Source organism: Lepidochelys kempii, chromosome 6 (genome assembly GCF_965140265.1).
Source record: "Lepidochelys kempii isolate rLepKem1 chromosome 6, rLepKem1.hap2, whole genome shotgun sequence".
In the NCBI taxonomy this organism is placed as follows: Eukaryota; Metazoa; Chordata; order Testudines; family Cheloniidae; genus Lepidochelys; species Lepidochelys kempii.
In genome coordinates this window covers 24,239,243-24,265,843 of record NC_133261.1, presented here as the reverse complement: position 1 = coordinate 24,265,843, position 26,601 = coordinate 24,239,243, and the positions used below count along the sequence as shown (strand labels likewise).

At 44.3% G+C, this 26,601-nt stretch overlaps 1 protein-coding gene across 2 annotated transcripts in view; it reads right to left on the bottom strand.

The window, feature by feature from the left end:
* TSPAN4 (tetraspanin 4) overlaps positions 1–26,601 on the bottom strand; it is a 518,538-nt gene that overhangs the window by 339,663 nt on the left and 152,274 nt on the right. For both annotated transcript variants that reach the window (XM_073347182.1, XM_073347184.1), the window contains one exon: positions 9,872–9,919. In XM_073347182.1, the coding sequence (XP_073203283.1) occupies positions 9,872–9,919 (48 nt within the window). The remainder of the gene's footprint in view (positions 1–9,871; positions 9,920–26,601) is intronic.

Genomic DNA, 26,601 nt, shown 5'->3' with positions numbered 1-26,601 from the left:
TTTTATGTAGAAAGGGACAGATATAATAAAACAACGTATCTTCCTTACATGTCATTGAATAATATCCCACTGTTTTGAGACCAACATAAAGAAACAGGTAGAGAATTTGAGACTGGTTTACAAAATTTTAGTTTTTAATGTTCAATAAAAATTTCAACCCACGACAACATAATGCAAATGCCCAAACCCAGAAAGTTTTTCTACTGTTTTCTTTCGTTGTTTAAGATGCATGGCAAAGCTGTGGGCTCCAGCTACAAAGGAGGGGTTGAGGGAAAAGATTTGACAGCTACCCTAGTTCCCACAACTTCCAAACAGTGCTCAGAGGACACAGCACAGCCATCTCTCACAGGAATTGAAAACAAAAGTGGAGAGGAAAAAAACCAAACAGCACAGATTCCAAAACGGGAGCTTTATTCCACGCTTAGTCCCCAAATTAATTGTTTTATAATCTCTATGATTTTTGTCCGTATACAAATGTAAACACACACAGGTACTCACACACTTGCACTCATTTCCCCATGGGAAAGGTAGACTCAAGGTCCAGTGCCCGCAACTAGTTGTCAACAATGCCCATCAAAAATACACATATATTGAAGTGACAAACATGAGAGAGAGCGCGAGAGAGAGCACACTATAGTGGGGCAGATTTTCAAACCGACTCTGGGAGCCAGCTTCTGTACTGTGGGCATGATCTGTGCCCACAAAGATGCCACTATTGAGCCCAATTCTGCAAGGTGCTGAGTACCCTCTACTCTCACTGACTTCTTAGAGGCCTTGACTATTTGGAATTAGCCATGGTTCAGCAGTCAGTGTCCAGGAACTGGTGTAGCTTGCCCCTATGCAGACCTACAGGGTAGACAAGGAAAGCCGCAATTTGCACTAGTTGAACTTCAGTTTCAAAAAAGAGTGAGGGCACCCAGTGCAAATTGTGCCTTTTCTAGCCTCTGCTTGTGGCTTGCCCCGAAGCAGGTACACCGATTGCTGGTCACTGACTGTTGAATCCCAAGCACAGAAAAAACACACGGCGCATCTCAGGAGTTGCTTAAGTTTTTGCAAGATCAGGCTCATCAGTAATTAGTAGTGTTATCTAACTTGTAAGCACAAACCACTCGACGTTTAACCATTGATAACTGGTCTCATAACATTATGGGCACAAATTGTTGTGTGCGCCAAAATGTTGTCCATTAATGAAAATCTGGAGTGGTGTGTGTGTGGAGTTGTCACATATGAATATACTTGTTTGGCAGAAAACATCTATAAAATTCCATGAAAAACAAAAACCTGAAAATCCTAGCATTAAAGTCAAATCTGAGAAATCAACCTCAGGAGATCCCAGAAGCTTAGGTTCAACACTCTAACACTGCTCCTGATGGGTTTGCCTTCAGTTCTGGTCTATTTGTATCTGTGACAGAGTATTAAAAAAACCCAGCAGGCAAGAAGGGGTTAAAGAGCAGCTTTGGACTCAGGCAGTTCTGCCCCACCACAACTGTGAGGCATGCCAATCTTGGTGGAAGAACCTTCAAGAAGCTGCTCAGTTCAAAAGGCCCAAGACAGACCTCTCACACTCAGCTCCCAGAGATGAGAACTGTAACAAGCCAAGCTACCTTAAGCTAACTGTGAATATAGAATGGTAGGACCGATAACTGGAGGAGCTGGGTAGGACAGAGAAACTGGAGCTTCTATTAATTTAGCTTCTTTTCCTTTATTACCTTGTGGACTGTGACTAAGGGCTGGGCCCCAGGACAGAGTCCTGCTGAAAACATGAGCCTCCTGATGAGAAGATGGACACATTGTAGTTAAGTCACCCAGGGGAGGAGCAAGATCTCTAGCCACACAGACCTTAACCACCCACCACAAGGGTCCCTGGGCTGAAACCCAGGGTAGAGGGAGGGACGGATTCCCTTACAGCCACACCGGTAGGACTAGCCAGAAGACTCCAGATACAAGGGGCCAGAAAGATTATTGGACCTGGGACCACTGGGTGAAAACCTTGGTGTGATGCTGGCAAGACAGACGCTAGCTCTTGCCCACGCTGCAGGCATTAGCTAAGAACTGACAGCCTCGTAGCTGGAGACCAGATCAGGTCACCTCCATGTTAGTTTTGCTCAAAACAGGTATTAGTCTTATAAGAATGTATTTCATACTTAGACTATGAAATGCTTGAAAGTTGCTGCATGCATTAATCTCACTTGTAACATCTGTATTCCATGCTAGAAGGAAATAGGAAAGTTCAGTTTTATAACTTTGAAACTGTTTGCTCTGAACTCGTGAACTCAGGCATGGGAATCATCCCACCCCTCCATCCAGAAGGAGGATCAAAATCAGATGGGCCATCAAGGAGAATCAAAATACAAAAGATTGGTTAATGGCCCTATCCCACCTGGGAAATGTTACGTGTAAGGACGATCACATTGTGGGCTGAATGAAGGAAATAAAACAGTCTGCCATGAGGAAGGCACTCATGGTTGTGAGCCACTCCAGACACTATGATGCCTGCAGACCAAAGATGGACCTGGCTGGTGGGCCAAGAGAAAGGGGAATGACCAGCAGACCTGGCCAGCTGGACTGTAGAGCAGTAGTTCTCAACCAGGGCTACATCAACTCAACTAGATATTTGCCTAGTTTTATAACAGGCTAATAAAAAGCCCCAGCGAAGTCAGTACAAACTAAAATTTCATAAACAATGATTTGTTTATACTGTTCTATATACCATACACTGAAATGTAAGTACAATATTTATATTCCAATTGATTTGTTTTATAATGATATGGTAAAAATGAGAAAAGTCAGCAGTTTTTCAGTAGTATTGTGCTGTGACACTTTTGTATTTTTATGTCTGATTTTATAAGTTTTTAAATGAGGTGAAACTTGGGGGTTCACAAGACAAATCAGACTCTTGAAAGGGGGTGCAGTAGTCTGGAAAGGTTGAGAGCCACTGCTGTAGACACCCTGAAACACCACACCTAACCACAAGGAGGGGCACCAATTGGTGAGTCCCTTTGCCACAGTATCATTACTTATTATTTGTTGAAAAATGCAACATGCAACGAAAACTGGCATTTCTTGTACAAACTCTAATTTTTCTCTAAGCCCCATGTTCTTACCCAATCTGTTCCTGTCTCTCTCCTCTTTATCCCTTCCTTCTCAAACTACTCCCTTCCCTCCACCCCCATTCTCATTGCAAGTCTCCTGCATACAGGAGTCATTCTCCTCTCTGCTCTGATTTGCTAATGTCATATTCAGTAAGGAAGATCTATTGGACTATCTGTTGGACACAGTGTCACTTGTGTGGGAAGAGGAAGTAGTATATCAGGGTTCCATACAGCGGCTCCAGCTCCCAAACAGCTAATGCTGGTGCCTCCAGGTCAGCTCCAGGGCTGCATGAGGGCAGCTCACCAGAACAGGAGGAGGACAAGATGGGCGAATAGTGCCCGCAAATAATTTGGCATTACGGGTAGCTGCCCATGATACCAAATGCCAGCTCTGTTCAAAATTTCTGGGTGTGGTGAGGCCTCCTAATTTACTCACTCATTATGCCCATGCCATATCCATTGCAATGTCACCTGCAGAACTGAGGGATGGCACCTGGATCCAAAATTCATTTGCTCCTTCTGGTTCCTCCATCGGCAGCCTGTGGCCAGCCAGTGGAACTCAGCAGTATGTCACGCTGCCTGCTTCTTAATGACTCCTTGTTCTTGTCAGGGTCCTCTGAGAGGCCCACATCTCAAGGATCCTTCCTTAATCCTCCCACAGAGAATCCCCAAGTCAAAGTCGCAGAGTACTTCATCCCAGGCAGCACCTTGGTTGCTAGTATGAAATGGAAATTCATATCCGTCTGTATTCATGGGGTTAAAATGGCAGCAACCTCCACCAAAAATATGTGTATAAAGAAACCACAAGTTATTGAGAGAAATAAATCTCCTGTATTCCTCTGTTAACGTAAAAATTCCCGGTCAGATCCCTTAGTAGATAAACGGGTAGGAACAGGAGGATTGTACACTACATCTACCAGACTAATGTAGATGTTCAGTGTTTTAACTTTACTAAATGGAACTGCAATGCACACAACACCACTCAACAAGATAAATCACCCTTACTTCCCCAGCCTTTTTAATTACATTTTGAGCAGTGTATAAAAATAAAGCCACATGGCTTGTGTGGAAGAGCACTGGCATGTCTGCCTTCTTACAAGGTTCACTTTTAAGACCATTCCCCTGGATAAGATATTTTTCAACACCCCCTTCCCGCCCCCAAGTGAGAAGAGAAGAGACAGAGACAGAGAAATGGTTTTGTGTTTGAGAATCAGTCACCAGTTAGACATATATCAATAAAATATGGCAGCTAGTTCGTGCATATTTGTGTGTATTTGCCCACTGCCCACTCATCTGTCAAACTCCATCTGTCTGCAACACAATGGATTTAGCAGGGGTTTTTCAAAAGCACCTAAGCAACTTAGGTATCTAAATCATATTGATTTGGGCGCTTTAGAAAATCCGACCGTGAATGGTTGGTGAAATAAATACCCACTTAATTGTCCTGTCTGGATACACTCTGATCTCCTTTGGAAAAGGCATTTACAAGGCTTCACTAAACAGCGTGAGCTGTAATCTGCACAAAGGACCCAGGATTCAGCAAAGTGCTTAAGCATGTGCCTAAGTTTAAACATGCGAGTAGGTCCACTTTAAGCACGTGTTTAGTACCTTACTGAATAAGGGCCAGAGATGGAGGCCTTTCTAGTCATGTCTTGCATAGCTAGTGAATGCTATTCTGCATTTTTCCCTAAAAATAAGACAAGGAGTTCCCAAAGAGATGACGGAGGATATTTCATGCTACCGTGACTGACTGCTCATGGAGATTCTTCTCTAGAACCAGTGGTAGAGCATCTCCTCTGACAGTAGCAAGGAGTTAAACACAAACGATATCAGCAACACACTGAGTTCTATATTCAGGTCACACAGATCATAAAGCCACAGTGGTGTCCGTACAGCTATTGGTGTAATTTTATTGAAGTGAATGGAGCTATGCTGATTTACATCTGCTGATCATTGGGCTCTCTGAATCTCTGGTAGCATTCATGCAAATTATTGGTATTAAAAATAATACAGCATTTACAAGGAATAAGTCACACATGGGCTAATCCCAAATGATGAAGAAAGGCCAAATGCTAGTCTGTCCTCTTTGAGAGATTACAATCAACCTAAGGGCTGTTGAAATATATACCGTGGTGCGGGAACAATTTTTATTGTGGGGGTGCTGAAAGCCATTGAACAAAACCGTAAACCTTGTACAGGATGGAAACCACTTCAACGATCCAATGCTGAACAGCTTCCCCCCTTTAGTCATCTTTGTAAACACTGCTCTGTCTGGAACATGGAAGCTGAAAAGGGAAACATTAGTCTCCTCGGCCAGTAAGAGGCAATGAGAATTCGCAGAACTCTTATCTGTCCCTCCAGTTCTGAAGCATGCAAGGGATAGTGAAAGTGTGGCAAGGAACTTACATCTGCTTTGTTTGTTCGGCGAGACAGGGAAGGAGTAAAGTCCACAATTAATGAAAGCTTGTGGCATTCAGTAATAACGTTTCTGCTAGTAAACCAAAGCACAAACTGTGATAATGACTGTGCTGTAGTGAACATATCTTCCAGCGGTGTGTACCCTAGATGAACCACCTTAGACATTTGTCATCCGGAATAAAAAAAAGTCCTGTACATTTCCTCAAATGGTATTCTTCCATTGCTTTCACAAGGGTTGGTATATATTGATAAGTGGTGGAACTAGGGTGCTGGGGGTGCAGCAGCACCCCCTGCCCTGAAGTGGTTTCCGTCATGTACAAGGTTTACAGTTTCGTTCAATGGCTTTCAGCACCCCCACAATAAAAATTGTTCCAGCACCGCTGTATATATTTCAACAGCCCTTAGGTTGATTGTAATCTCTCAAAGAGGACAGACTAGCATTTGGCCTTTCTTCATCATTTGGGATTAGCCCATGTGTGACTTATTCCTTGTAAATGCTGTATTATTTTTAATACCAATAATTTGCATGAATGCTACCAGAGATTTAGAGAGCCCAATGATCAGCAGATGTAAATTAGCATAGCTCCATTCACTTCAATAAAATTACACCAATTTCTACCTGCTGAGGAACTGGTTCATATATTTTTAAGGCTGAAGGGACCATTATGATAATCTACTCTGACATCTTGTATAGCAATGTCCAAAGAACCTCACCTTGTAATTCCTGCATGTGCATGGATGAGTGAAAACTTTCTTCCCTATGGCTGTCACTTTTAAAGCCTCCCAGTCAAGGTTTTACATTAACCTTTTACAACACTCCGATCCCATACATCACATAAACCCACTGCATTGGAAAATTGTAAAGTCACAATCATTCTGGTTAACATTATATACTTGACAGCTCCATTTTCATTACATTTTTGGCAACACAGAAAGCTTTTTACTCCCCATTTAACAGCTATTTTTGTAGATGCCACCATGGCTATTAATATTACAGCATCAGTGGTTCTGGCGGCATTTTAATCAAAGCTGGTCTCTTGACACTCATCCAAAGAAGCAGGAGACTCACCTGTGTGCCACCAGTTTGTTAGCACATCGTTTTATATATGGGAAGAATAAGGAGATAAATGGGACAACCATATGCACCCATAAATGGTTAGAGAGACAAGGTGGATGAAGTAATGTATTTTATTGGACCAACTTCAGTTGGTGAGAGAGGCAAGCTTTTGAGCTACACAGAGCTCTTCTTCAGGTCTGGGAAAGGTACTCAGAGCGTCACAGTTAAATACAAGATCAAACAGATAGCATATACTTCAACCACCTTGTCTTTCTAATATTCTGGGACCGACACAGCTACAACACCACTGCATACTTCCTATGGTTGGCATTTATTTCATAGTTTTCATCTCTAGAGAAGTGGGTATTACATTCCAGGGTGCAATTCAGACTGGTGAGAGGCTGTGTCACCCCTGCCCTGCAAACTTGGGTGCCTCACAATGCTTTGTTGCCATAGCTCCCACCTAGCCACTCACAAACAGTCTAATAGCAGACTGGTCACACCCTGAGTGTCTGTGTTTAGCTGCTGCATGCAGCCACACAGACACTCTGGCTTCCACCAGCCTTGGTTACCACTTGTGACCGGAACACACTCCCAGATCCAGATTTTCTGTCAACAAGTATTTTCTGCACTGTCCAGCCCTCTCCTGGACAGTCCAGATATATTAGGTTTGTTGCCCCTCTAAGGGGATCAATATACAACTGTTTGGTCCCTTAAATGGAGTTGCCCACATAGTTCACAACACTGCTTTTGATTAAAGAATAAAGTAAGTTTATTTAACTACAAGAAGATAGATTTTAAGTGAGCACAAGTATAAGGCATTAAAGTCAGAAATGGTTACAAAAGAAATAAAGATAAAATGCTTCCTAGTACTAAAACTTAAACAAATTAGACTTGGTTCAAGGTGAAGTCCCTTACCCCATGTTCCCAGTAACACTGCTGACCAAACTCTCAAGCCAAGATGTGCTCCCAAATCCAACAGCTGTTTCTTTTTGTCTTCTTTGGTGAAAGAGAGAGAGAGATGGATAGGAAGAGATAACTTGCAGTGTTTTGCCCTTCACGTTTATCATTCATTTGCTCTTTCAAATGTATTTTCCTGAGGGTTACCCCTAAGTAAAGTTCATTTCCACTGTGAGGACAGAGACAAGAAGTCCAGTGGTGAAAGAGGTTCCATGCTGTTGTTTGCTAAGATGCAGATCTGTTTGTTTCTGCCCGTTTCTTGCCAAAGAATGGCCATTTGATAGGTGATTGCCCATTAGCTTTGATGACGCCTGGCTAGAGGCATCAGCTTGTCCTTTGTCTATTAGAAAATGGTTTACCCAGACTTGTCTGGTAAACACATTCAGACCTAATTTTAGCTTAGGTTTATAACTTTACATATAATGTTGCTACACACATTTCACCATGATATTATTGACCAATGAGATATTAGATTTTAAATGATACCTCGCAAGGCATATTGTGTACGAATATTATAACAATAGTGTGTAGGATGTGAATACAGAGGTGCATTCGGTCACAGTGGATAAACTGAAAGGTGGAAAAGAGAGCAATCTTTGATTTTGGCAACATACTCTTTTGCATTAGTGACTAACCTTGACAGGGTCCATACTAAACAGAACCTTGAAATGATGTTGCAGTCTTGTGCTGGAGAACTTATTGACAGCTGTCACTCAGCTTCTATTAACCTACTGCAAACGCTGCAGTGAATTCATACCTGAACTGGAAACACAAACTGTTGTATTCGGAGGCCTGGGTTTGAGGAGAGACTTTGAGCTTTTGCACATTAGGTTGATGGAAGAAGTTAATGCCGGAGCTGATGCTTCCAGTCTCCCCACATTAGTGTCTTAAATCATGGTAAGTGACCAACATCTCCTATGTGGCTTCAGATATGAGCAGTATGTGAGAAGGTATTAAGTAACCAAAGAAGAAAAGTGCCCAAGAAAAGATGTAGGAAAGTTACCCAGAACAGTTGGAGACATTCTCTCTCTGTCTTAGCCAGAAATCATTCAGTTTTACATTTGAAGTAAGATAATCACATTTTTGTTCTAACTGGCCTCAGTTTATTCCATAACTCCCTTTCTTATGCTCCTCCTATAGTTCCATATAGCAGTTTAATAAAATGCTAATAGCAATGTCATAACCATACAGCTAAGGGTAGCCTAGAATTCCTACTTACCTGTAAGGGGTTAAGAAGCTCAGATAACTGGGTTAGCACCTGACCAACAGGACAAATGGGGAAAGGAGATACTTTCAAATCTTGGGGGGGCGGGGAAGGAGGGAAGGGTTTTTCTTTTACTCTTTGTTTGTGTGGGGACTCTCTCTTGGAACTGAGAGGGGCCAGAGAGAAATCCCCATCTTCTCCAACCCATCCCAATCCAAGTCTCCAATATTGCAACCAGTATAGGTAAGCCAGGCAAGGCAGATTAGTTTATCTTTTGTTTTTCTTGTGAATTTTCCCTGTGCTAAGAGGGAGGTTTATTCCTGTTTTCTGTAACTTTAAGGTTTTGCCTAGAGGGGAATCCTCTGTGTTTTGAATCTGAATACCCTGTAAAGTATTTTCCATCCTGATTTTACAGAGATGATTTTTACCTTTCTTTCTTTCTTTCTCTTTCTTTCTTTCTTTTTTAAATAAAATCCCTCTTTTAAGAACCTGACTGATCTTTCCATTGTTCCAAGACCCAGGGGTTTGGGTCTTTGATCATTTTGTAACCAATTGGTTAGGATATTATTCTCAAGCCTCCCCAGGAAAGGGGGTATAAGGGCGTGGGGGGATTGCTGGGGGAAGAGGAACTCCAAGTGGTCCTTTTCCCTGGTTCTTTGTTAAATCACTTGGTGGTGGCAGCGGTACTTAAACCCAAGGTACAAGGGAGAATTTGTGCCTGGGGAATTTTTAATCTAAGCTAGTAGAAATAAGCTTAGGGGGTCTTTCATGCGGGTCCCCACGTCTGTACCCTAGCTCAACCACTGCATCTTTTGCAGACAGCTATTCATTGGACAGTCATGCCTAGTGCACAGATTTCTTTTTAACAGTTATGAATTCCTGATGAATTTAAACAATCCACTTATGCTCTGGTAAGGGACTCGATTCCATGGTACTTGCAGTTCCTAGTATGTGGGAGATGCATACTTTCAGATGCCATGTTACCCCTTTAAATGCCTTACAAGGCAGCCTTTACATCACACTGGTCTATCACAATATACACAGTGCATTAACTCAGACCAGTATTGATGATAAAAGCAGTCTAAAAACAAGACAGAAACTAGAGAGATTATGCCATCAATGAAGAGAGAAGACACTCACCTTCACTTCTGTTGCTTGTTTAGGTCTTATGATGTTTCCCAGGAAAACCTGGTGAGGAGGGGAAAGAGAGAAAAAAAAACATTATCCACAATCTGAAGTTAAAATACGAGAAAGCTGTGAGAGCGCAGAAATCATAAATACATACACTAGATAAGAAAAGCGTGCCCACGAAGTGACTGCAAACTCCACAGATGCAAAAGAAATATCACTTCAAGGTTATTTAACTCGTATAGGCCCAGCTACTACCAACGAATACATGTGTTTAACCTTGTTTACAAAGTCAATGGGACTTGAGCAAATTGTGACAATTTGGGGGCTATACCTCAGTGTGCTATATTTCAGCCTCCATTTTGAGAGCAACCATGATTATGTCCGTCAGTGTATACCGTAACTGCCATGTTGACTTGCATCAGCACTCATATAACTTAGGAATAATATAGCAGTGGTGTTATACTGCCCCACGAACAGAGAGGCTACCCAAAAATGACTGTGGCACCACCAGAAGATTGATAACTCCGAGCCTTCGTCATTCATCACCCTGAATCCATTCATTTTCATGTTCCTCTCATCACATTTTTCCTACCACACACATCCACACACCATAAAGAAAGAACTCACATTCACTTGTTTGCTATTGGAAAAATAACTCTATTGATTAAATATTAATTGGGCGTTAATCACCTTTCACAGTTTGTTTTCACTATTCTGTTTTTATTCTTTTATTACTTTCAAATATGTGAGAGCAAAAGACATTTCCTTACCAGTTGTGACCTTTTATGCTTGGCAAAGAATCTTTTTTTTAATATAGCAGATATTTTCTGTTAAATTCTGTGTCTTTATACTTGTGCTGCCTAAACAGAGGACACCGTTTTATTCTTAATTTCTTGGCAACTATACTGAGTTTTAAAAACAAAACAGCAATAAAAATACATTTAAAAATTGAGATTTTTTTTCCCCATCAGATTCTACCCTCTGGAGCAGAGGGAAGGCCAAAATTTGGACTTGAGCTACTTGTCAGACTGAAAGTGTCACTTTAAAGAACACTAAGGAGTGTAATTTGTGTGTGGAGTTGGTGTACTGTCCTTTTATCTCTAGCAGCCTGGATTCAAATTACTGTCTTTGGTCACAAGGGAAAATTCTCTTAGTGGACCCAGTAGACAATTCCACATATCACAAAATGCCATTACACAGCTTGGTACAATTGACAGCTTCTGCTTGGGACTGAAATAACAGTGATGCAGCATGCTAGCACTGAGGAAAGATCAGCTTATGTTTAAGGAATTAAATTGGAACACAAGAGATCTGGGTTCAATTCCTTGGCCTGGCACAGACTTCATGACTGATCTTGGACAAATCACTTTGATTCTCTGTCCTTATCTAGGACTTGGAAGATATTAACTAATACGTGTTAACATCCCAGTATAGACAAGGCAGTGTGCCTTTAATGTGTGTTAAGCTGGTTAAAGCTGTTAAAACAGTGCAGCTCAGTTCCCTATTCTAAAATAGAAATAACACGATTTCCCAACTGCACACAGGTGTTATGACAATTCATTCATTGATGTTTGCATGGTGCTCAGTTACTGCAGAGATAGAGTTCCTAAACAGATCGTGCACACACAGTCTAGAGCATCACTGTTATCGATAGCCAATGATAACAGTTCTCTGTTTCCATGAGCATTAAAATTCACTCATAAAAATGAGAGAAATAAAGGACTGCATGAAATAACTCCCAGTACACAATTCATCAAGCAACATAGGGCACTCCAAAGCACGTGCTAAAATCAGCCCTGCTACATCCAAAAAGGATGCAATAAGTTTTCCAACTGAGTACTGATAAAGCCTTCTCTTCAGGTTTCAGGCATTTGTATAAGTGCAAATCTCTCTTGACAGCCATAAGTTCATCTTAAAGAGTGATGGCAATCAAGGAAATATATTGTCATATTGTATAATATATATTATCATATTGCAGAGTTTCACACACACATACACAAGCAGATTCTGACATTTAAAGACATCACCCTAATTTGTCTGTGCCACATTGCGCAAGCTGTGAGGAGAAACATGGGAGTGTTGCAAACTTTTAGGTAACAGACTTTTAACTGAGAAACTAAATTGAACGTCAATCCACTGGAACATTTCACAGCCTCTCTTACACACAGAAGCTAATTTAAAAACGGAGACTATTCACCCAAAATGCCATTTATATGGCCAATCATTTCCCCTATGCCTGTATTATTTTTGACGTAATTTCTGTGTGAATAAAAGCTTTTCTTATTCAAGGAAGGAAAGATGATTTGGTGTTAAGGCACAGGACTGGGACTCAGGCAATCTCAGTTCAATTCCTGGCTCCAGCACAGGCTTTGTGTGTCCGCCTGAGCAAGCTACTTGCCTCATCTTTCTTTGCCCCACTTCCTCACCTGTAAAATGAAGATAATAGCACTTCCTTTATCACACCTTTGTTTGTTAGAGCAGGGACTAGCTCTTACTAGATCCATGTATCAGAGTAGCAGCCGTGTTAGTCTGTATTCGCAAAAAGAAAGGGAGTACTAGTGGCAGCTTAGAGACTAACCAATTTATTTGAGCATAAGCTAAGTGAGCTGTAGCTCACAAAAGCTTCTGCTCAAATAAATTGGTTAGTCTCTAAGGTGCCACTAGTACTCCTAGATCCATGTACAGCACTTCAAAGAATATGGCCCTGATCTTGACTGGGGCCTCTAGAAGCAATTGTAATTCAACTGTAATAACAGACACTGTGACAGGGTCGGGCCAGATGGCTACAAGAGAGTGATCCTATTGGGATCTGGGAAGTGGGCAGGCTTTTCCCCCAGCCTAAGAGGGGGAATCCACAGGACCTGGACACCAAATAAATAGGGGGGACAACTAATGAAATAACAGGTACAGGAGTGTGGTCAAAGGGTCAAACAAAGGGAACCAGACGGGGACACCAAGCAGAGAACCACGGACAGCGCCCACTGCTCCTCAAAGGCGTCAAGGGAGTCAGTGGATACAGGACAGTGACAGAAGGCAGATATATTAGCCCCAAGTTAAGTAGGTCCCTTTTCCCTGGGTAAGGTAACAGGGAAGGTTTCAGAACAATCAGGAACTTTCTGGAAACAATTAAGGCAGACAGGCTGATTAGAACACCTGTAGCCAATCAAGAAGCTGCCAGAATCAATTAAGACAGGCAGGCTAATCGGGGCACCTGGGTTTAAAAAGGAGCTCAATTCAGTTTGTGGTGTGCGTGCGAGGAGCTGAGAGCAAGAGGTGCAAGAAGCTGAGAGTGCAAGAAGCTGAGTACTACTGGAAGACTGAGAAGTACAAGCATTATCAGACATCAGGAGGAAGGTCCTGTGGTGGGAATAAAGAAGGTGTTGGGAGGAGGCCACCGGGAAGTAGCCCAGGGAGTTGTAGCTGTCATGCAGTTGTTACAGGAGACACTATAGACAGCTGCAATCCACAGGGCCCTGGGCTGGAACCCGGAATAGAGGGTGGGCCCAGGTCCCCCCCCATCCCTCCATTTCCCCAACTCCCTACTTGATACTGGAGGAGTTGACCTGGACTGTGGGTACCACCAGAGGGAAAGGTCTCTGGCTTGTTCCCCAATCCACTAGTGGATCAGCAGAGACTGCGGGAATTGTTCTTCTTCCTTTTCCGCATGCTGGCCAGTGATGAGGCTAACTGAGTGAGTGAACAGCAGATTTGAGCCACAAAAGTGGCCAAACTGAGGGCTGCCGTGAACCTCTGAGGCGAGCAAATCCGCCAATAAGTGCAGGACCCACCAAAGCAGAGGAGGAACTTTCTCACAACACCCAGAGTCTCTTCCCTGTGTATCTTTCAGTAAGACTCTCAGAATTGCATCTGTAATAGCATGGAGCTATTGTTATTCAAATTCACCATTTCGACCTAATTGCAAATTCAACATTAGACACTTTATTTAATAATCAAATAGGAGAAGATGTTTAGGAAAGGCAAGTCCTTGTTTAAAAACACATACCTGTATTATAATATCCTCAAACCTGCCAGAAATAAATTACATTTCCACTGAAATGTTCTTCCATTGCTGCAACAATTTTTACTTACTACACACAAAGATTGCCAATGCCTATATAGGTGCAGTAAGATCTTATCTTTGGATTTAGAATTCAAAGTCCAGTATACCCTCAAACATTTGAAAACAATCCTGAGCAAGGACAAAACGTTAGGTCCTATAACTATGATGCCAATCATCTATGATCTCTTTACAGGTTGCTGGTAGAGAAGAAAAAATGGGAGAAGGAAGGAAGCTACCTCTGATGTCACAATTCCGCCAGCCCATGAATTTGTAATAGACAGGACCCATTCTTCAGTCAGTATAAATACAGCAACAACATTCTGAGGACAAAGTGAAAGGTAAATAGATTAAGTCTGATACTTCTGAAAAATTCTAGTTTTACAGCTCATCCGTGAAGAAAGCACCTTCCACGATGTGGAAGCTGCAGTTGCATTGATGTACCCAAAAGATGCAGTTACAGACGACTTTACATTACAAATCTGCATTTTAAAAGTACCTGCATAGTTATTTATTAGACACTGCTAGTTAGTAGATGTATTCTGATGGTGTCTAGAGGCCCCAATCCAGGCCCCACTCTTGCTTGGTGCTGCATATACAAGTAATAAAAAAAAGAGTGGATGGGATTATTATAGCCACTGCTTACTTGCTTTGCCGATCCCCTACATTTTCTTATCAAGTATTGGGACCGTATTGTGTTAGGTGCTGTACATGCAAACCAGTATAATAAGAGACAGTTCCTGCCCCCACAGAGTTTATGGTCAACAGGTGGATACTGTTACCAGATTTGCCCATTACTTTGGGACAGACTCATTTATTAGGGTTACTCTTCGGGGGGTGGTGGGTGGGATGTTCTATAATTCTATCAATGTACTGCTTGTGTCACTTGTGTTCTCATACGGCGCTCTACTTCTCCCTTCTGCAAGTTCTCTCCCAGTGGAGCTATCCTGCAGAACCCGTGTTCCCTAGGGCTGGGTTCTTCCAGCCCCAGAATCAGATGAACACATGCACACATTAACAGAGAGTGTCTGAGAGAACTGGGTTAATCAGCACTCCCAAGCTCACAATGCAATTAGGCAGCTTCAGTATTTTGCATACCAATAAAGGATTTATTACTAGAATTGGTCTGATAACTACTGAGCTGGGTGCGTGCAGGCATGGGTTCATTAACATCTGAAGCAGAAATCCCCCATCATGCAATGCTTTCCTGCCTTGCTGGTCCCAGAGTTCAGTGCGATTCTTGCCTTGGAATCTCTGTTCTCCATTCTGTATGCTAATGGAGTTTCCTCCCTGCCCCATCTTTGATGCAGATGAGGCTAAGGCCTGGTCTACACTACGAGTTTATGTCGGATTTAACAGCGTTAAATCGAATTAACTCTGTACCCGTCCACACAGTGAAGCCATTTTTTCAACAAAAATGGGCTCTAAAAACTGATTTCTGTACTCCTCCCCCATGAGGGGATTAGCGCTGAAATCGACATTGCCGTTTCGAATGAGGGTTAGTGTGGACGCAATTTGAAGGTATTGGCCTGCGGGAGCTATCCCACAGTGCACCATTGTGACTACTCTGGCCAGCATTCTGAACTCGGATGCACTGGCCAAGTGTACAGGAAAAGCCCCGGGAACTTTTGAATCTCATTTCCTGTTTGGCCAGGCAAGCTCATCAGCACAGGTGACCATGTAGTCTCAGAATCGAAAAAGAGCTCCATCATGGACCGAACGGGAGGTACTGGATCTGATCACTGTATGGGGAGAGGAATCAGTGCTATCAGAATTACGTTCCAAAAGACGAAATGCCAAAACATTTCAAAAAATCTCAGAGGCCATGAGGGACAGAGGCTACAGCAGGGATGCAATATAGTGCCATGTGAAACTTAAGGAGCTCAGACAAGCGTACCAGAAAACCAAAGAATCAAACGGCTGCTCCAGGACAGAGCCCCGGACATGCTGCTTCTAAGATGAGCTGCATGCAATTTTAGGGGGGGGCCGTCACCACTACTCCACCCCTGTCTGTGGACTCCGATGATGGGGTACTCTCCGCCATGCCTCAGGATTTTGCAGACGTGGAAGATGAGGAGGAGGAGGACGAGCTTGAGGAGAGCACACAGCACACCATTCTCCCCGACAGCCAGGATCTTTTTATCACTGACTGAAATACCCTCCCAACCCAACCAAGCCAGAGAAGGGACCTCTGGTGAGTGTACCTTTTAAAATATAATACATGTTATAAAAGCAAGCGTTTTTTAATGATTAAGTAGCCCTGAGGACTTGGGATGCATTCGTGGCCAGTACAGCTACTGGATAACTCTGTTAACGTGTCTGGGGATGGAGCGGAAATCCTCCAGGGACATCTCCATGAAGCTCTCCTGGAGGTACTCTAAAAGCCTTTGCAGAAGGTTTCTGGGGAGAGCAGCCTTATTCCATCCTCCATGATAGGACACTTTACCACGCCATGCTAGTAGCAAGTAATCTGGTATTACTGCATGACAAAGCCTGGCATTCAAGCAACATCCATTCTTTATCTCTCTGTGTTATCCTCAGAAGATTGATATCGTTCATGGTAACCTGGTTGAAATAGGGGAATTTAATTAAGGGGACATTAAGAGGTGCCTGTTCCTACTGGGCTCTTTGCCTGTGGCTGAAAAGAAATCCTCCCTGCAGTTAGCCACGTGGTAGTGTGGGGGGGGGTCCATTGGCGCTGAGCTGTTTGCATTTGGCTAGCTGGGTTCTTCCCTGATACCAGCCAGGGGGTGAGGGGAGGGGAAAAGCCATCATCCCAGAGAATTGGATTGGGGGGAGGGGGGGTTAGTTTGGTTTCTGCTGCTGCACATTAACAGGAAAACTGCAGCACTAAATAGCCAACTCAACGCGCTTTGCTTGGTACGGGAGAGGAGGGCACTCCTGTTATGAAGGTTGCTGAAGCCAAAAGACTATGGCTTACCATGGCCGCTGGCAAGCCGAATTCTGTTGCCCAGCACTACGTGTGTGATCTCTAACACCAAAGCTGCAGGCACTCAATATAAGATGCAAAATGCGACCTTGTACCAAAATCACATGTGCTATGTAATGTGAATAGTATTGTTCACCATGAAAGAGTATAGCCATTGTTCTGTAAAATGTATCTTTTTAAATACTTCACTCCCTTTTTTTCCTCCAGCAGCTGCAAATGTTTCAAGCCTCCCTCCTCCGTCCTAAAGGCTATCTTAGATAAGGCGGTGAAAAAAACGCATGCGCGATGAAATGTTCTCTGAGCTCATGCAGTCGTCCAGCACTGACAGAGTTCAGCAGAATGTGTAGAGGGACACAATAGCAGAGTACAGGAAAGTGGCTGATGAACATGAGGAGAGGTGGTGGCAGGAAGATCAGAGGAGGCATGAGGCAACGCTGTGGCTACTGCGGGATGAAAAGGACATGCTCCAGCATCTGGTGGAGGTTCATGGTGGAGGCAGGATCACAGACTGCCACTGCAGCCCCTGTTTAACTGCCCTCCCTCCTCCCCAAGTTCCATAGCCTCCTCACCCAGATACCCAAGAATGCGGGGGGAGGGGGGAGGCTCCGAGCACCCAAGCACTCCACCCCAGTGGACAGCCCAAGCAACAGAAGGCTGTCATTCAACAAGTTTTGAAGTGGCCTTTTCTTTCCCTTCTCCCACATCCCACTCGGGCTACCTTGTGAGTTATCTCCCTATTTTTATAATCCATTAAGAAAGAATACATGTTTTTTAAACAACAGTGACTTTATTTCCTTTGCAAGCTAGCTGTGATCGAAGGGGGAAGGGCGGGTGGCTTACAGGGAATTTAGAGTCAACCAAGGGGGCGGGTTTTCATCAAGGAGAAACAAACAGAAGTATCACACAGTACCCTAGCCAGTCATGAAACTGATTTTCAAAGCTTGTCTGATGCGCAGCACTTCTTGCTGTGCTCTTCTAACCGCCCTGGTGTCTAGCTACGCATATTCAGCGGCCAGATGATTTGCCTCAACCTCCCACTCCACCATAAACGTCTCCCCCTTACTCTCACAGAGATTGTGGAGCACACAGCAAGCAGCAATAACAATGGGAATATTGGTTTCGCTGAGGTCCGAGTGAGTCAGTAAACTGCGCCAGCGACCCTTTAAACATCCAAATGCACACACTACCACCATTCTGTGCTTGCTCAGCCTATAGTTGAACAGCTCCTGACTACTGTCCGGGGTGCCTGTGTACGGCTTCATGAGCCAGGGCATTAAGGGATAGGCTGGGTCCCCAAGGATAACTATAGGCATTTCAACATCCCCAACAGTTATTTTCTGGTCTGGGAAGTAAATCCCTTCCTGCAGCCATTTAAACAGACCAGAGTTCCTGAAGACGCGACTGTCATGAACCTTTCCCGGCCATCCCACGTTGATGTCGGTGAAACATCCCTTGTGATCCACCAGTGCTTGCAGCACCATTGAAAAGTACCCCTTGCGGTTTATGTATTGGCTGGTGGTCTGGTCCCGAGATAGGGATATGCGTTCCATCTATCGCCCCACCACAGTTAGGGAATCCCATTGCAGCAAAGCCATCCACTACGACCTGCACATTTCCCAGAGTCACTACCTTTGATATCAGCAGCTCAATGATTGCGCTGGCTACTTGCATCACAGCAACCCCCACAGTAGCTTTGCTCACTCCAAATTGATTACCGGTAGCTGTCTGGTGTTGCAAGCTTCCACAGGGCTATTGCCACGCACTTGTGAACTGTGAGGGCTACTCTCATCTTGGTATTCTTGCGCTTCAGGGCAGGGGAAAGCAAGTCACAATGTTCCATGAAAGTGCCCTTATGCATGCGAAAATTTCAGAACCACTGGGAATCATCCCAAACCTGCAACCACCACTCTGTGCTTGTTTCCCGGGCCCAGAATCAACGTTCCACGGCATGAGCCTGCCCTAGTAATACCATGCGCTCCAAATTGCTGGAGACCACAGTTTTAGAGAAATCTGTGTTCATGTCCTCATCACCACGCTGCCGTCGCATTCTCACCTGGTTTTTCAGGTGCTGGTTCTGCATAAACTGCACGATAATGCGTGAGGTGTTTACAATGGTCATAACTGCTGCCGTGAGCTGAACGGGCTCCATGCTTGCCGTGCTATGGCATCTGCATGGGCAATCCAGGGAAAAGGGCGTGAAATGATTGTCTGCTGTTGCTTTCATGGAGGGAGGGAGGGTTGACTGATGACATTTACCCATAACCACCCGCAACAAATTTTTGGGCCCATCAGGCATTGGGAGCTCAGCCCAGAATTCCAATGGGCAGCAGGGACTGCGGGAACTGTGGGATAGCTACCCACAGTGCACTGCTCGGAATGTCGACACTTGCCATGGTACTGTGGACACACACCGCCAAATTAATGTGCTTAGTGTGGACGCATGCAGTCGACTTTATACAATCTGTTCCCAAAAATCGACTTCTGTAACATCGCCGTACTTTCATAGAGTAGACATAGCCTAAGGGAGTTTCCTTAATTCTGTCACCCTTGTCCGGAGGGGTTTAGGTGTCTCTTCCACTGCCTTTTCATTGATTTTTATAAGTCTTTCTTCTGATTGGCTTTGGTTCAAGCAAAGGCTGGGGGAGACGGGGGTCTTTCGTGAGTCAGACAGGCTGGCTACTGCGCCCTGGTTCCCCAAGAACACAGAGCTGATAGGTAACAAGTCCCCTCGTTCAGGAGGTGCTTTCACTGAGAGAGTATCCCTATCACACCCTTACTCCATGGTACCAGGTCTGATCTTCAATCCATTGCAGCGCCTGCATCAGTCATTGGATCCAGCAAACCAGTAGACCCAGACCAATTGCTAGTATAATTTGGAAGCCAACGATCAGCACAATGGGGTGAAGCATGATATTCAAAAGACCTGTTGCACTGGAGTTCCACCCAAGCAAAGTCTCCCACCAGGAGTGATGGCCTGTGTTTTTAACGGTTGCTGCCAGCCTAGAGATCTCCTGGTTGTGGTGCTGAATCTCAAGTTTGCCATTCTCCACCACAGTTTGGCGCTTCTGCAGCTCAGTTTGTAATGAGGGATGAGTTAATAGTCCCTTAATGGCAGTGAGACCCATTCCCAGTGAAATGGGGGAAACCTACTTGTAGAGCTCAAGAAAGGCTTTTAAATGTTGTACAGTCCAAATAGGCACAGTAAACTTAATATCACAACTAACAATAGTGGTTACATTACAGAAACAGTGATTAAAGTTAGGCACCATGGGTTGAATCCAATGTCCATTAATCAATACAATATTACACATTGTTCTTACACATACACCTGCTTCATCAACATAGACAATAACAGACCCCTCTTCCTGGATAACATCGAAGGAGCAGTGAGACTTATTCCCAGGTTGTGGGAAGAAGTATTCATCATGTTCCTCCAATGCTTGGTCTTCACAGATATAGCCCAAACCTTCTTTTCTCCTAAACCGTTTTACATGCCCAGTGGGACTACTAGGTGGATTACTTTGATTTCTTTGCCTGCCACAGTTATCAGGAATAACTGCAAGTTTTGGTGGTGTTGATCATATGAAGCATTAACTAGTTTCTACCAGGGCTGGAGGACTAATTCTTCCTCCGTTATATGAGGTCGAATCAAGTTGATTGCCTCTATGGGAATTTGTCCTGCTATGGCTTGTCAAATCATTCCCATGATTACGTTCTGGGTGAGAGCCTGAGTTTGCTCACATGCTGAGGTCAATGAGAAATTATTCTGGAGGGACTGTACACCAGACATCATTAACTCTTCATCTTTTTCTATGAGTCTTTCCCACCCAGGAAATACCTTACTTATTAACTGCTGTTCCTCACTTAACTGTTTCAAAAATGCTGTTAATGGGGTTCCCATCTTTCCTATATTTTTGGTGGCATATGATAGTTTATTAGCTAGAACTTCTATGTTTGCGGCATCAACTAAAGAGATTCCTGTTCCTACAGGTGCAATCCAATCACTTAATTCCCTTTTTACTCTATTGACATGGTCGGCCCCTTGCCACATTCTTACCCATTCATCCCAACTCTTATGACTAGTTCCAATCAAGGGAGTGCATATAGGTGCAATGTGAGAAATATTCATGCCTTCTAAGTGGATTTGAACCTCCTTCAGAGAAGTCTGAGGTTGGAGAACCAAATGTTCTTATGGAGCCAATTACAAAACATGGGGTCCTGAAATTGGGGCTCTTAAACGTCGGAGGGGAGTGAGGTATGTGATCAGAGGGTCAAAACTGAAAACTGTTTTTTCCTGTTGGCCCAATTCCATTCTGTACAATCCGGGCTCATGGAATCTCTCCAAAATGGCAACATGCCTACAGAATTTAAATCAAATTGTTGGCATGAGCTTGTCACAATGTGTGCCCTTTAGTGGAACTACCCAGTCTGGGGAACCTTGCTGAATCAGGTTGTGTCCAGCTAAAGTCCAGTTCAGTGGTTCCCAGTTTACAAGGAACTGCGTGATATTCTTGCCTGCTGGCGTGATCAGAGACCGCTACAGTTCATCTGCGGGTAACAGAGGCATCTGGGTTCCTATGACAATGATGACACTTAGGGGCATGGTTGCCCCCCAAACAGCGGAGGAAAGCAGGACTATCCTGCACCTTCCGCCACCCAGGAGGCTGTCACTGGTTCTGTTTGATGGTGTACATCCCTTTTGAGACCACAACGGCTTACAGAAGAACGGGATGGAGTCTAGTGTGGTCTTAGTTTCATAACATGACTTGAATGACTCCCTGATGGCACTCTGCGTGCAATTGGCAACGCTTTTCCAGGGGCAACCCGAGGAGTTGCCAACAGCATAGGACTAGTAGCGACACTGCAGGGCCAGGGGATTGCTCCCATTCCCATAGAATGCATTCATGTGGCACAGCAATTTTACTTCCTGGGCTCCAGCTGGCAAGCACTTCCAGAGGTTCAGAGGGATCACAGATTCAGCATAGAGCCTGGATAGCATCAGACTCCAGACACTTATGAAAAGCAGGGTGCTGGTGCAACAGTGGGATGTCATGGCTTGTGTTCGGGACCTGTGAGGGGGCAGAGAAGAGAGAACAAACTCACACACACACCGTATATACTGGGAGAATCTGGGACCAATATTGCAGGGTGAACATGAAGCAGTGACCTACGTGAGGGTGGCCATAATAACAACTCGAGGATTTCTCTGGCCTTTTCCTGCCTCAACATCTGGGTAGGCACTGACAAGCCCACCGGACGCGTATTTTCCAACGGCCTGAAGCCGTTCCTTCTTGCGAGCCAAGAAGGGTGGCTGGCAGGATGGAGAAGACAGTTATACTATTCCTTGTGGGTCAGGTGGTTTACCCTTCCACTCTTCGAACTCTGTGGAATGAAACCATTTCCGCCAAGGTTTCCCATTTTTCCCATTCAGGATTTCTACCTAATAAACACTGGGGCTAGCCCGATTCACAATAAAGTAAGTGTGTGTGTGTGAAAGAGTGCTCCTTCGCTGAAAACCTTCTGTAAGTTACTGGTTGGCCTAATTCCCATATCCAAGGAGGTTTTCCCCAGCCTCGTTTTTTGTGCAGTTGTTGCTGTACTATGCCGAGCTGTGCTGCCACTTACTTGTGTAGAGCAGCTATCGTCTCTACTAAGGTTTGTTCCCATTCATCTGTTACCCCCTTTCCTTCCCAGGCACTAGGCAGTTCCACTCCCAACCACCAACTTTCAGGAATGCGCATTTGCCTTCTGGTCATAACTTCAAAGGGAGTGTACCCATGTATCGCCTTAGAGCCTCTTAGAGCCATTAAGATGGTTGGTAGTTTTTCATTCCAATCCCTCCCTGAGCAATTTACTTGCTTTTTCAAAGCTCCCTTTAGTGTGTGATCGGTTCGTTCAACTTGTCCAGAGGACTCAGGGTGCCCAGCTACTTGGAAACGTTGCTTAAGGCCTAAAGATTTACATAGTTCTTGCATAACACCTCCCACAAAATGGGATCCCAAATCTGAATCAATTACTCTGGGAATTCCCATTCTTGAGAAAACTTCGTTAAACAGCTGCTTAGCAGTGACCGAGGCAATGTTGGTTTTAGTGGGGATGGCTTCCACACATTTGGAGAAGGGATCTATTATTACCAGGCAGTATTTATTCCCTCTATTGATGGTGGGTAAACGGCCTATGTAATGTGTCTGAAGCCAGGACCAGGAACCCTCTATTCTTTGGTGCCTCAATGCATTTTTTTAACCTGGCGATCAGCATTAACCATGGCACACTGCAGATAATTATCACACCACTGATCTATATCCGCTTTCATGCCTGGCCACCACCCTGTATCATTAACCCTATTTAAAGTATCCTGTTTTCCTCTATGCCCTTGCTCATGCACAAACTGAATCAGGTCCCCCCATACCTGGCTGGGGACTATCCAGTACCTTTGTTATCTGCACAAAATTCTGTGTTACTCACCCACTCTAAGGGCACTCACCTTTAGCCAGTTCCTAGGGCTCAAGGCGTAACCCTCTTAATTTAGGCACCCCCGACCCTTTCCCAGTTCGTAGGACTCCAGGCGAAAGGCACCTAACTTTACTCCTCCGTGGACTCCGGGATCTACTCCTCCGTGGACTCAGAGCAAACACTCTTTCCCCGTGGACTCAGGGCTTGATCTTTTGCAGGTTTATGGGGTCTCCCACCAGCAAAAGAGCCTCACACAGCAATACCCCACTCAATCTTCACCTAACAACCACCACCAGAACAGAATGTACATGCCATACACACAATGCTCCCCACTCCCAACAAGACAGATGAACCCTTCCTGATGGCCAGCCAGGCTCAGGTTCATCTGGGGGACTCCAGCCTCTGCTTGGTGCCACCAGTGGAGTGCCACGGTCTGGCAGCGCCGATCCTGGGGCTGTTTCCTGGAGTTGGTTCCCTTAGAGCACCGCCTTTCCCAGAGGCATTTCCCTTTCTTCATTATCCATCTCTCTAACCAGTTGGTTTTCTCCTGTCTCAAGCCACCAGCCAAGGCGGGTTTTACAGTTGTTGTTTTTTTCAGCATCTCTACTTCCCTTATCTCACTAATGATCCCTACCAAAAGCCCTGTCACGCAGTCACAGTACTGAGCTAAAATCTTTACTTTTAAGGCACAACTCTTAACTCCTTATTGCACGGTCCTACAGTTATTCTAAGCACAATTCTTAACTTAAAAGTTACAGGACATTACCAAATATTCCATGAGAGAGACCCCTTGCTAAAGGAGCTTAGTATGAAAAAGGAAGAGACCGTTTGTTCAGGTCTGTGCCTCAGTTTCCCCAATCCGCAGCAAATACTCAACAAGTACCACGTGATTAGGGTCACGTGCTGCCTGCGTTCCTCTACCAATTACCAGATTTGCCTGTTACTTTGGGGTACACTCATTCATGAGGTTTACTCTTCGGGGGGGGGGTATCTGTAATTCTATCAATGTACTGCTTGTATCACTTGTATCCTCATACGGAGCTCTACTTCTCCCTTCTGCAAGTTCCCTCCCAATGGAGCTATCCTGCAGGACCTGTGTTCCCTAGGGCTGGGTTCTTTCAGCCCCAGAATCAGACGAACACACACACACACACATTAACAGAGCGCATCTAAGAGGACCAGGTTAATCAGCACTCCCAAGCTGTCACCCTCATAGGCCCTTGGACACAGCAGGCCGGGGTCGAACAGCACCTCCAAGCTGTCACCCTCATATGTCCCAGGTTCAGCATGTCCCTATCCCCACATTCACATTACAACTGTTCTGGTAGTAACCCACTAGATGAGCAAACCCCACAGGAGTTTTGGGCGCTGCATGGATCTTTAGCTTAGGTACGAGGACCGTTGCTGCAGAGCGAATAGGGAAGCCAGAAAACACCCACGGGGGCAGGGGGAGGAAGAGAATAGAAATAACCAGCTTAACCATTAAAGTTATTTTTTGCCAGGTAATAACCATACAAGGGGACCCAAACAAACAAAACAGTTATATTAAATCTAACTTAAATTTTATTATAAAAGTTAGTTTTAGAAAACTGTAACTGATCACACAAGTCAGGGTCAGAGGCTGTACCGAGAGAGAGAGCTGGGTTCTCACCACTCCATGAAGCTTGAATCGATCGGGGTTCCCAGGTGGTGGTGATAGCTGAAGGTCCGGAGTGCTGGAGACAGGCAGAGCCTCCACCACGATCAGTCAGGAGAAGATGAAGTCCCAATGAAACTGATGCAGATTTTGGATCCAGCATCAGAACACTTTCTTGAGCATGGGTAGGGATTTTTGTAGGGAAAGAACAATGGTTCAAGGGAGAACACTAGATTTGTTTATAGGTAAACTGATGATGGCTCAAGGGCGTATATCAAAGTTGCTTTGTTCAGGCTAGACAATAGGAACTGCTCATTCAGGGGAGCTCAAAATGCAGTTAGGCAGCTTCAGTATTTTGGATACCAATAAAGGATTTATTACTAGAATTAGTCTGATAACTACTGAGCTGGGTGTGTGCAAGTGTGGGTTCATTAACATCTGGAGCAGAGATTGCCCATAATGCAGTGCTTTCCTGGTCCCAGAGTTCAGTGCAGTTCTTGCCTTGGAATTTCTGTTCTCCATTCTGCATGATGCTGCAGATGCCTCCCTGTCCCATCTTTGATGCAAATAAGGCTGGGGAGTTTCCTTAATCCTGTCACCCTTGTCCAGAGGGGTTTCAGTGTGCCTTCCACTGCCTTTTCATTGCTTTTTGAAAGTCTTTCTTCTGATCAGCTTTGGTTCAAGCAGAGGAGGGGAGGGAGGGAGGTCTTCTGTGAGTCAGACAAGCTGGGTACTGTGCCCTGATTCCCCAAGAACACAAAGCTGATAGGTAACAATACAATGTTTGTACTTACTAAACAGTTGATGATAGGTAGTTTTGCCAACCACAAACATTAAAAGCCATAAATCAGCACCCCCACCCCCAACCATAGAATCTGTCTTAAAAACCATGGGATTATTTTTAAAAAGAATAAATTTGGGTTTATTTTTATTTGCTTTCTGGGTTTCTGAGCCTTTAGGGGTCACTTGGATCACCTTTTCAAGCTTTTCTCTGCAACCACAAAGGTCAGAAATCTGCATTTTAATAAAAGCTGAAATTCTCATGTAATCATTTAACTCCATGAGCTAGGGCTTTAAGTAACTTATCCAATATTGCAAGACTTGCAATGAAATCATGAAAGTTGGCAACACTCCATAATGGATCCATGAAGGGCAACTGACATGCATTTTATGAACAATCTGCCTCTCATGTATTTTGCTAGAGAGATATATCCTCTTCACATGTTAAGGTAACTGTCCCAGCTGGATACACCTAAATATATAAATTATCATTGTCTGAAAATATTCATAATCTCATGAAATCTGCTATGAGGCCACTATAGGGAGAAACTGTAAGATTTCCCTAAGGCACACTCTCCAAAAGGGTAGAAGAAACAAGTTCAGATACGCTTTCATAACACATATTGGAGACAATACTCTGTGAGACCAGCACTAAATGATGTGGGGGCAAAAGAACAAGAGAGACCAACCCCGTTGAGAGAAGTGACACAGATGTTTTGGGACACTAGAGCACACTGCTCTTCCGAGGACAGCCTGCTATGAACCGGGATGTAGGGAAAGGACCAAGGAAAAGGCAGAAGTGGATTTGCATGTGAAAAATACAGCTACCACAATTTAACCTTTGTCACTTATGTTCCTTGACC